Source organism: Mastigoproctus giganteus, chromosome 6 (genome assembly GCF_048544385.1).
Source record: "Mastigoproctus giganteus isolate SK-2022 chromosome 6, ASM4854438v1, whole genome shotgun sequence".
NCBI classification, from domain to species: Eukaryota; Metazoa; Arthropoda; class Arachnida; order Uropygi; family Thelyphonidae; genus Mastigoproctus; species Mastigoproctus giganteus.
In genome coordinates, this window is record NC_143580.1 from 198,665,708 (window position 1) to 198,677,948 (window position 12,241).

General features: G+C 35.0%; 1 protein-coding gene across 1 annotated transcript in view; it reads right to left on the bottom strand.

The window, feature by feature from the left end:
- Positions 1-2,374: 2,374 nt before the first annotated feature.
- Positions 2,375-12,241, bottom strand: part of GCS2alpha (glucosidase 2 subunit alpha) — a 139,492-nt gene continuing 129,625 nt past the window's right edge. Inside the window, exons 18-21 of the mRNA XM_090376660.1 lie at positions 11,980-12,093; positions 8,038-8,150; positions 6,925-7,028; positions 2,375-2,816 (exon numbers count right to left, since the gene is read on the bottom strand). Of these exons, the coding sequence (XP_090232786.1) occupies positions 2,704-2,816; positions 6,925-7,028; positions 8,038-8,150; positions 11,980-12,093 (444 nt within the window). The 3' untranslated portion in view covers positions 2,375-2,703. The remainder of the gene's footprint in view (positions 2,817-6,924; positions 7,029-8,037; positions 8,151-11,979; positions 12,094-12,241) is intronic.

Genomic DNA, 12,241 nt, shown 5'->3' on the forward strand with positions numbered 1-12,241 from the left:
CGCAGTCCCATTCATCCCATGAAAGTTTGATCATATACAATGCATCTTTCAAGGACAATTCAGGTGAACATTTATTATTGGTGCTCTCTACATCTCCATCTGATGTTGTTTATAATATGCCTTAAAACTCTTTAATTCCAGCATCAAAAGGCTGTAGGAAAACTGTGCAATTAGAAGATAGGAACTTGATTGCCACATTACTAAAAAAAAATCACTGCTTTGTGGTAAGGTGCATAATCTAAAAGAAGAACACTGATTTTTAATTCCCATTTCCTTGTTGAAATTTTGCAGCCATTCATAAAATTTTACTGCAGTTATCATGCTCTGCTATTATGTCTATAACTCCCATAAATCGATGGGCTGAAATTCTTAATGCACTGCAATTTTGCTGCCATTCCAATTATAGTAAGTCCCTTTGTCACTTCTGTCAGCATTTATACAGAATGCAAGGGTGACCCTTACTTTTATTGCTTTACACCCTTTCACAGTAACCACTGACTAGTTCTTTTGTTTGGTTGCATTCTATAAAAGAGCAGTTTCATCCATGTATGTCTCATTGACTGCATTTTTTTAAAAATATCAAATTCTTTGACGATATCGTTTCACTGATTCCTTGTCAACCTCAGCTGTTTCTCCGTATCTGTTTCGTTGAATCAATTGATGGCACTGCTTAAAACAACACTATACACAATCTTTTATTCCCATCTGTTCTCCCATTAATTTTGCCTGCTCCTTAATTACTTCATCAGTTACTGTTCCATTTCTTGCATTAATCTGTCCAATTCAAATAACTAATGCATCCTCTGGCTTTTCATGTTTTGGTCCATTAAGCCACTTCACAGAATCACTTTTTTTGATTCAACCACTTATTTTGCTCACTAAGAATGTCTCCAACACAGTGCCAATGTATTGGTTTACCCCATACGGCAGAAAAATGGTCCACAATCATCTGCTGACTGTTACCAGGGTGTTTTGTTTTTTTGTAACTGCATACTTTCTTTTCAGTCAGATTTAACACTGCCATCTTATTCATTTTAAGGTCAGTACTCCTCAGTTAACTTTAATGAAAATAAAGTTATTCTCTAAAATTGATTTTTAATAGTAATAATAACAAAATGCACATTCAGTAATTCGAAAAATACCTGTTTAAAGCTGTAATGAATGCAGGAAGGCATTTGAAGCACACAAGTAAAATGTTCTTTCTTTTGTCCATTAAGCAAACAGGAATGCTTAAAAACATGAAAAATGGTGGGTAACTGAGTAGTGAGGAATTAAAGTCCACTTTCTTATTTACAGGGCCAAAAATGATTTTCACAATGGTTTGAAAAATATCACTTGTAGATTATATCCCATAAATAGACAAGGCAGGCTGGTATGCAGATTTGGCATTAAATCAAGTTCATTTGCAATGAAAACTTGTGCATTTGGTAACTCACAAGTATGGCTGCTTGCAGCGATGCTGCTATATCAAGGTTTGACTATTTACTTTGCACTTCTATTCATCACAGAAAAAGAAAACAAAATTCAATTTTTAAAAAAATCAAATGCACTTGAAATGTAATGCATTGTATACATTACCAAATGTGGTTTTCCCAAATTAGGAAACTCTTAAAGGAATGATTTTCACAAAAGTCATGATTGCTATTAAAAACAATCAAGGCACTTTCAAAAAGAACTCCAAAGAAGTGTGTGTGTGTGTGTGTGTGTTTTTTTTTTTAAATTATATAAAGTGTGTAAATAGCCAAATCTGTAAATATTATTTCTTTAAGTAAAAATTCAGTCCTGGAACTTTTTTGGTCGTACATTACATTCATATTTTATAACACTGCTCTGCTTTGTAATTGTGATGCAGAGGAATTTTAATCCTTGCAATTGATTTTAACTTCTATTTAAGTTTAGTAACTGGTTGCATGCAACATAAAAGGGGATGTGGATGATGTAATAAGCTCTGGGTGTGGGTCTGAAGTTACTTTGGTACAGTCCATTCAGTAAGTTAACTGTTATTTGGTGATAAATCACCAAATTTACCTAGCCATTATACAACCATGGTTATGAGAAACACTGGATTATATGAAAGCTGAAATGGTTCAAAGGTAAAATTACATGAGATGATAATCCAAATCAGTCCAATACTAACAGTTTGTCCAATTTCATAATCTTCATGCTTTTAATTATTATTATGAACATGTCAATCAGAATAATTAAGAATTTGTACTTGTGTTGTGTTCTTTCCTGATTATTAATCAATTAATGAAACCACCATATTTATTAAATATTTTTATTTATTTTAAATTGTACACATCTGATTTTTTCATTTTCTTTTCTTTGTTTATAAGATCCTTAACAGAGTCCCATCACTAATAAATCATACTATATGAATCACAATCCTTCAGGTGAAAAAAGATGGAGAAACAAAGGTGCCTGTTGTAATTTTTTTTTGTCTTTAAAAAGGAGCCTGTGAACCACAAAACGAAGGCATACACAAATCAGTAACAAATGATGTGGAATGCAAAAATGTTCAGTAATGAGAGCAGAACTAATAACTGTTCAAACAAATAAGTTCTGACTTGCTTAGCAGAGTAAATCAGTTCCTCTAGCATGTGTATCAAAGTGCACACTTTATATTCTTCCATGAAGTTGTGGAGTATCATTAATTTCTGGTGGTTCGGAGGCAGTTTGTGTTATAACTAAACTAATTTCGTTCTAGAGCTGCAGTAGTATTCTCCATTCTTCGCCAATATTTACTGCTGGTTTTCTTATTGTTAAAACTTGTGTGTCCTTATCGTAAGTGAACAGGAGATCTTTTTTACCCAAACCTAAAAATGAAAATTACAATTTTCAGTGAATATTTAAGAAATTAAAAGAAAGGCTTAACTATTTTGCAGGCTACAACAGACATGACAGTAAGACAGGAAAATAAAATTAAAATGTAAATCGTTACTTTCTAACTGCTATGTAATTATCAAAAGAAGATAACCTAAATGATAATAATGCCCTAATGACCCAAAAGTTTTTACCATATGAAATGAATTCTTGTGATGGCTATGTATAATTTATTATTTTTAATGGTCACAAAATTAAAGCATTCCTGTTTTAGAGCTGTCTGCAGTTCAGTCTAATGGAAGAAATGCAGGCAACTTAGGCAAGTATGTTCTTTGGAGGATGTGGAAGAGAATCATATAAAAAAAAAAATTACCATCAGGGAAGAGTTTTGCCATGGATGATTAAGCTGTTACATGTCTGTGTTTTTATACTGCAAATGAAAAGCATGCTGTTAATACTAGTACAGGAATACTGTTGCTTTATTGCATGACACTTTCATTTAACAGGATTATTGGTAATGCATAATGTGACTGCTCTGAAGCATGTTAGCATGACATGAACAATACAGTACCTCCTGTTCTGAGTTGACAATACTGGATTCATTAATCAGCACTCAATGCATGCCCTGATGGGGTCACCATTGTGGTCTAGCAGAACCTCAATCTGAATAACACACATGGTCTTTTAACTGCAGAATATAACATATGAGGAATCTTTCTACATGTGTGATGCAATCTTTCACAGTAACTAGACCAGGAAGAGTGCCATGATACACATGTCCAAAGTCATAAGGGCAGGGATTGAAGCAGCCATTCTGGGGGAAATTAATGTTTCATGATCTTCATCCCTTTCTTTTAATTATTATTATTAAGGAAGTATAATAGTACATTATCCTTTCAGCAACAAAATGACACTGTAGCAGTTCTTATTCAGATCTCCTGATATGTGGAGGTGCTCAGTCTTGCATAAAGAGTTTCCAGGTGGAAACATCACTGATGTGGAGTGGACAAGAACTGCTAATATCAATTAGTACCCCTGGGCAGTTAACATGTTAGAGGTCCAGTAGGATGTTTTCTTCAAAAATAAATGAGCTGTTAATGAAAGTAGCCATGAAACTATGCCAGCATTTTCTTTAGTTATTTACTACTGCATGGCATAATGCCATGGCCCAAATCTCAATTCAAGTGGAAATGGGCCTCATCTCTTCAAGAATGTTCCATGGCCAGCCTTATCTTCTACCTCCATTTGTGCCAAGAAGTTGAGAATAAATACCAACAGAATTCCTTGAAGCTTACTCATAGTAGAGTTAGATGGGAAAATTGCAAAACCTTAACATAACACCTTCCATACTGTCACATATAGAATATCCAGCTGTACTGCTGTCTCCTGTGCACTGATGCTGATACCAGTAAACTGCTGTCTATGCCTGCAGTCATGCAAAGATTCACGAACAGCATAGCAATATCCTCAACCTGCTTTTGGTTGAGTGGGTTTGCATCCTTTTCCTAGCTTCACACTCAGAGGCATTCTTAAATTATTCTACAGCACATATTTCTACACATTACATTTTAACAACAAGGTGTCATTAATTGTCATGTATAAAAATCTCCAAAATATCAATAGGTATTCCCCAAGGTGATAAACTTTCTCCTCTCCTTTTAGAAGTAAAAAGAAATTTTTATTATTTTTATAAAAATCATGACAATTTTTCAGTGGTGGATGATATTGTCTTCATTACTCAGTCTTTGTCAAAGAAACAAGCAGCAGAAAATACAAATTTGTCTTTAAACAACCTGTTTATCCCTCTGTAATCATTATAATGTCCATAAATGTCATATTAACTTCTGTTAATCAAACTTGTCATGATTTCTCATTGTTTTCAGTAATGTTCAGCTAATGCCAGAACACAGACCAAATTCTCAGGAGCCATCTTGGACTCAATGCTCATTTTGGTCTCGCTTAAAAATGTTACAATAAAGACTTAAGGAAGCTCTGGTTCCTTCTCTACAATTTACCATTAGTCAAACATCCTTGGATTTTAGTCTGATTTAGTATATCTTTGTTAATTCAATATCACATTATTTGAAATGTGTGATGTATTTTGAAATTGCCCAAACAATGTAAGGTTTTATATGTATTTTATGATGTATGGTTTATTCAAAATATGTCTACAATGAAATTCAAAGTCTAAATAGCTTATCTAATTCAAAAAACTGCTGAAATCAACTACAGGCAAACATTGTTATAGTGAAATTGAATGATGCTATAATGAAAATTTACTTTATATTGTGTACTTTGATAGTATCATTATTTTACATTTCTATTCTATTCATCACAATTTTACATTTCTATTCACATCCCCCTAGAGCTACATGTGGAATCACAGAGAATTCAGATAATTGTAACTTGCATTGGGGATACATGTAATCCATTTATCCATTTTGTTTACACTGCTGTAAAAAGACTCTGATCGCTAATGATACAAAGCATACGACAAAAATAATATGCAAAAATTGAGAAAAAATACTTTCACATTTGAGGATAAAATTAGCCTTCATTAAGGAACTCACAATGAGGTATGTGAAATGTTTTTCAATTTCTCAAATGTAATAACAAAGATTGCCACGTTTCTTTTTGGTACCATAATAGTCATGCAGCTCTAGGTATGTGAGCTATACATTAAAATAAGCAATGTGTTGTTTATTATGTATAATTATGAATACCTTCTAAAGAGAGGGTATCCATAGTTTGGGATATTAGATGCTGTTTAATATTTATAATCCATGAAAAAAAGGGTGATATTTCTCTCTTATAGCACTTGCGCTCATTCTGTAAACTTAGTAACATAGCACTAATTTCTCTTGCTAATCGCAGCTACATTTGCTGCTCACAGAGCAATGGGGGGAGGGGGAGAGGAAATGTATATTTGATTAGTTATGAAATTTCACTTTGGTTGTGTACAATTAAATCTATTTTTTTATGTGTCTAAATTAAGTAACTTTTTCTGGAAGAGATTAATTTCAATACCACATTGCTGAATCAAGTTAAAACAAGGTAAATAAAAATTTTATTATATACCTCAATGTTTGAATTTTTTTTTTGTAAAAGTCTGTTGTGTTATTTATTAAAATAAATAACACAACAAATTATTTATTTTAATAAATAATGACTTATGTGCACAAAAAAAAGCAGATTTAATTCAACATTTCACAACTGGGCATATTCTGCCTACCATTCAGCTATTCTAAAGTGACATTAGCTGGTCACCAGCTCACATAGTGTAATTAGCAAGAGTAATTCACACTTAGATGAGACATATCACTTTTTTTTTATAGATTAAAAGTATTAAATAGCAAATAATACCCAAAATATGGACTCTCTCTCAAGCACTTATTATACTTCATAAACAACATAATGCTGATGTTGTTTATATTTTAACATATTTGATGTATGCATCAAACTACATAACTAGTACTACATAAACAACATGTAAGTGGAACTGAGCAATCTTGTTAATACAAACATCTGAGTAAAAATTCAAAAACACCAATGTATATAAAAACATCTAGCTGGAGTTTTTTCATCTTTGTAAACCTCTGCTGTCTCAAGGTGCAAATATTCTTTATCCATTATATAATTACTTTATTTAAATAAACTAAATGCAACTAGGTTGTCATGTATGCAATACCAGGGTACCTGCCCGCCCACTGATGAAAAGCCAACTCTCTCTGAAATGGTGCCAGCTGGGTGGTGGTGCCCACTGAGAATAAGTAACAATAGTCTTCTCTATTAGTGAATCGTTAGTTATTTGAGGTAGTGCAATACTTGGTAACTTGTTGTGAAGGATGAGCACAATATGAGATACAGATGAAATGATGCCCTTTACGAGTTGTCTATGGTGTATCTACACCGATATTATATAGATACAGTTACTTTATTAAATTAATCATATTTTCAAATAAAGAAATATTAGTATTATACCAAGCTTTTGTTTCTTAAAACTCCAACTTAGGATTATACAAATGCAGTACATTAATCTTAAGAATACCTCATACCTTTAAAACTTTTGTCTGGGGAAAGAAAAATGGCAAATATACTTACTTCGAGCAGTAATTTGAACTGACTTTGGTGCAGATTTTAAACCAATGACAACAACTCTTTCTAACCATGCTTTGGTCTGGAACTTTCCTGGACCTTCTAATAACCTGCAAGTTCACAGTAAGATCTTTAAAATTCAACTTATAAAAATGTCACTTTAATTTATATTTACTTTTGTAGCAGAGTACTAACTTCAATATCTATGAAAGTAATGTAACTACTAACTGCAAACAGTTAACTTGTGTATGATATCTTTACAGCCCAAAAATGGTAATCAATATTCTCTTCACATTGGATGACTATAAATGGAGTATTTCATGTGAGGTGTTTTGGCACCTCACATGAATTATAGAAATAGTCAATTTACAGTTTGTCATTTTGTTGCAGGCTCATACAGAAACAGAATTCATCTCCAGAAGTTCAAATTGATTATTTATGCTGATTGCTTGTAAATTGCAAACAACTTCCAAAAGATCTTCATAAAAGAAAATTCATTTTTTTGTTCTTGGATCAGGTATTACAGAAAAATCCTCATTTAGTTACCCTTGACAAGAATCTCTGTCAAAATACGGTAACATGTCTTTGCAGATGCACACAAATATGTGATAAGAAATGGGAGTAAGACCAAGAATTATCTTAATCTGTCTTCTTTCTGTTGCAGAAATGACTATATCGCTCCAATGTTTATGGCAATTAAACAAGTTACATCTTCATTACAATATTACCTAGCTTGAAGCAAAATTTAATTTTCCCTCATTACTAGTCCAGTCTTATACACAGGCATAAACAGTGCCTCTTCTGTCCAACAAGAAGAATGAACTAGATAAAATTTCATTGAAAGTCAGAAAATGACTCGTTTGCTTCTCTATTAATGAATTCAGTTGAGTGCTATTAAAATTAAATATCTGGAACTTTGAAGACAGAAATTGTATGTTGTGTGTGTCCCCCAACCAGAAATAAGCTCCACAATGTTCTGAACTTGTGCATACAGTTTCAGTACCTTTTTAGTAAAACAAGAGAAAAAAAAATTATATACTAAATTAGTATTTATAGGTAAAATAAATACTAATAAACAAATATATATATCGTATGATGAAAAAATGTCATAATACTTACTTTGAAGAAATAACATTTTTGTCATATGTAAGGCTAAGTAGAATGTAATTTCCATTTTTATACTGAAAACTATAAAAGTCATCTATATACAATAATCCTTTGGCAGACTGACCCTGTAAAACAAATGAAATGGACTTCTCAGTAATAATTCCAATAAGTTAAAAAATACTAAAGAAAATGTTTTTGTTACCCTTGCAACTTGCTACAGAAAACTCAAATCTGCTTAAGTGAACCTAGTTTGAGGAGAGGAGGGAGGTAAGAGAGGAGGGAGTATATGATGAGAGCCTTGTCGATCAATTCGGCCCTGGAAAGATTGTGCAAGGTTCAAGGGGTAGAATTTTTTTCAGCCTGGACTGTACTTGTTAACAGGAGAGATTGCTTCTACAGGGACGGGATACAGTTAAATAGAAAGGGTGCAAGAATATTTGCTGATGCTATCGAGGCAGTGTTAGGTGGGTCGGAAAACTGATAGCTTGGGGGGGATACAAGGACTAATAGTTTAACAGTAGCCGTAGGCAGAGGTGAAGGTGATTCTTGCACAACTTCTATTAGAATAAGTAGCGACCTGGAGCGAGGGGTGTTGGGGGTTTCAGGGACGGATGTCAGTCATCGTGAAACAGGTGGGTATATGGGATGTTAGAGTGGCTGGGAATAGGAATAGGTGCATGTATACCAATGCTAGAAGTATAGTAAATAAATTTGATGAATTTGAAGTGTTGGTCAAGACATCAAAGGCAGATATTGTTGAGATATCAGAGACGTGGTGTCACCCAGATATAAGGAATGCCGAACTGGAATTTGGGGAGTACAATGTGTACGGATAGGAAGGGAGGAGGTGTTATGCTGTTAATAAAGAAAAATATAAAATCAAAAGAAGTGCATCCAGTTGATATAGATGAACAGTGCACTATTGAGTCAGTTTGGTGTGACATAAGCACTGCGAAAGCAAAAATTAGAGTAGGAGTGTGTTATAGGCCTAATGACTCGAATGAGTACAATGAACAATTGTACAGAGAAATAGTGGGCTAGTAAATCGGAATGTCTTATAATGGGGGATTTTAACTTCCCAGATATTGACTGGAACTTGTGGATTGGGCACTCACACACTAGTCAGACTTTTGTGGATTTATTGGATGATTGTTTTCTGCAGCAGCATGTTCGAGAGGCAACCAGAGAAAGTAATACTCTTGATCTGGTTATCAGCAGTGATCATTCATGTATTAGGAATTTGCAGATAAAAGAACCACTAGGTGGCAGTGATCACAGTGTACTGACGTGGGATTTATTAAAGATTTAATTACCATCAGGGGTAAAGGAAAGGGTTTTTGCTTCCGTAAAGGTGAGTACAGTGGTCTCCGACAGTTTTTAAATTCTGTACAGTGGGATCAACTGACAAGGTTATCAACAGTAAATTCTAAGTGGGAAGCATTCAAGGAATTAATCGTGGAAGCTACTAAAAGTTTCATACCTATTAAGAAATATTGTTCAAGGTTTAGGCCTAAATGGTTGTCAAATGAACTAATGAGACTCGTAACAGAGAAGAAAAATGCATGGGATGCATATAAATTATCAAGCGACTCAGAAGCCTATGGCAGATATAAGTTAATCTGTAATCAGGTCACAAAGGAGGTTTGGCAGGCGAAGGCAGATTACGAGAAATCCTTGGCAAAAGATGCTAAGAAAAACAGCAAGGATTTCTTTACTTATATAAACTCTAAAAGGAAGGAGACGAATCTGATTGGTCCACTTGACATCGATGGTTCGACTGTTGATGATCCTGCTCAGATAGCAAACAAACTGAATGAGTATTCTGCATCTACATTCACACGTGAGGAATTATTAAGGTTTGAAAATGGCAGAAGGTTATCAGATTGTAGCAGGGTGCTTAATGATCTTGTAATAACTGAGAGCAAAGTGGAAAAGAAATTGTTGAAGTTAAACGTAAGAAAAGCACCTGGGGTGAATGGGATCTATCCAGTTATATTAAAGGAGGCGGCAAGGCAGCTAAGCAAACCCTTAGCCATAATTATGAGAGCATCCTTGGACTCAGGGGAGGTTCCCACGGACTGGAGATGTGCAAATGTATCCCCAATTCACAAAGGGGGATCGAAGGGTGACACGACTAATTACAGACCAGTTAGTTTAACTTCTGTTCCGGGTAAAATAATGGAGTCGCTGGTTAAAGATGCATTGCAGGATCATCTAGACAAGACTGCAGCAATAATTCAGACACAGCATGGGTTTGTTAAGGGAAAGTCTTGTCTGACAAATTTGATAGGATATTATGATGTGGTTACAAAGGAACTGGATGCAAAAAACAATTTTGATATCATATATTTGGATTTCAGGAAAGCTTTTGACACTGTTGCGCATGGAAGACTATTGTACAAATTGGAGCAGAATGGTATTAAGGGTAAGTTGATACAATGGATAAAAGGATGGTTAAGTGCGAGAAGACAGAGGGTGGTAATCAATGGGTGCTGCTCTTCTTGGACTAATGTTATTAGTGGAGTCCCACAGGGTTCGGTCCACTGTTGTTTTGTATATTTATCAATGATATTGATGAAGGTATATCAGACTTAATGTCGAAGTTTGCAGATGATACAAAGGTTGGCAGGGTTGTTAATGGCAGTCTGCTACTGCAACAGGATCTAGATAATTTGCGCAGATGGGCTAAGAAGTGGCAACTGAAGTTTAACCTTGACAAATGCAAAGTACTGCATATGGGTAGAAATAACCCCAGAGAAATGTACCAACTGTGTGGTACTACACTTAAGGTGGTAGAAAATGAAAAAGACCTGGGAGTAATTGTGCAGTCAGATATGAAGTTCTCTGAGCAATGCAGACAGGCTGCCAGGGCAGGTCATGGGGTTTTGTCAATGATATATAGGAATTTTGCTAGCAGGGAAAGGGAGGTGATTGTCCCTCTGTATAAGGCAATGGTCAGGCCATGCCTTGAGTACTGCGTACAGGTTTGGAGACCTCATTTTAGGAAGAATGTAGATTTACTTGAGCGGGTACAGAGAAGGGCAACAAGATTGGTGAGGGGAATGAAGGGATCCTCTTAACAAGAGAGGCTTAAGTTCTGCAAATTGTAGTGGCTGGAGACTAGGCACCTGCGCGGTGATCTGATTGAGGTATATAAGGCCTTGAATGGATTGAGCACGCTGAATTCTGATGGGATCCTTCCACTTGTTCAGATTACGAACCTAAGGGGGCATAAATTCAAATTAAGAAAAGACAGATGTAGAATAGATGTGCGGAAAGTTGCCTTTAGCCAGCGGGTGGTTAATTGCTGGAACAAACTTCCATCTGTCGTTGTGGAAGTTGATAGGTTAAATAAATTTAAGGAGGAACTGGACAGGCATTTGGAGGGAATGGTGTGATTTTTTTTTTGGCTGATGCTGCATAAGCTCATACATTTGCTTTCTTGCATCACATGCCCCTACTACTACTACTACTGCAAGCAGAAGCAAACTAACTGATCCTTGCAGTGTTTCTATTGAGACATTCCTAGAATGTGATGCGGAGGGGAAGATTGCAAGGCTTGCCGGGAGTCCTTAGGCTAAGCAAATATATGAGCTGTGTTGCGATTACTAAGAGCAAAAAAGAGGCACACATATACTTGCTGGTATAGTAATGCTAGAAGTATAGTAAATAAATTTAACTAATTTCAAGTACTGGTTGTCACCAAATACAATGTTATAGGGGTATCAGAAGCTTGGTGCCACTGACATAGGAGATAAAGGGTTTGAATATGGGGAGTACAGTGTATTCAGAAAAGACGGTGGGGAAAGGGGGTTATGCCCCTGCTTAAGAAACCAACAGAATGAAAGGCAGTGCAACCCATTTACGTAGGATACCAGTGTAATGTTAAGTCAGCTTGGCATGGAAAATTCAGAAAACTAAAGGAATGAAACTTACTATGAATTATTCACTTACATCTTTATTGAGGGCCACAACTAAGGTATATGGATCATCGTACGTTAATGAGGAACTCCTCCGTAGCCTTTCCTTCTTAGGTATAATTGTTCCACCACGCTGATAAACTGGAATCTAAAAAAATGGATTTTAGTTAGTGATAAAAATAAGTTGCCCTAGGTATATATCCTGGTGAAATAAATTAACAGACAAACGGAAACTTAAAAATGACAATAAGCATAGTTTAGAGTGGGTTTTTTTTTCTTTTTTTTAACTCTAAAAA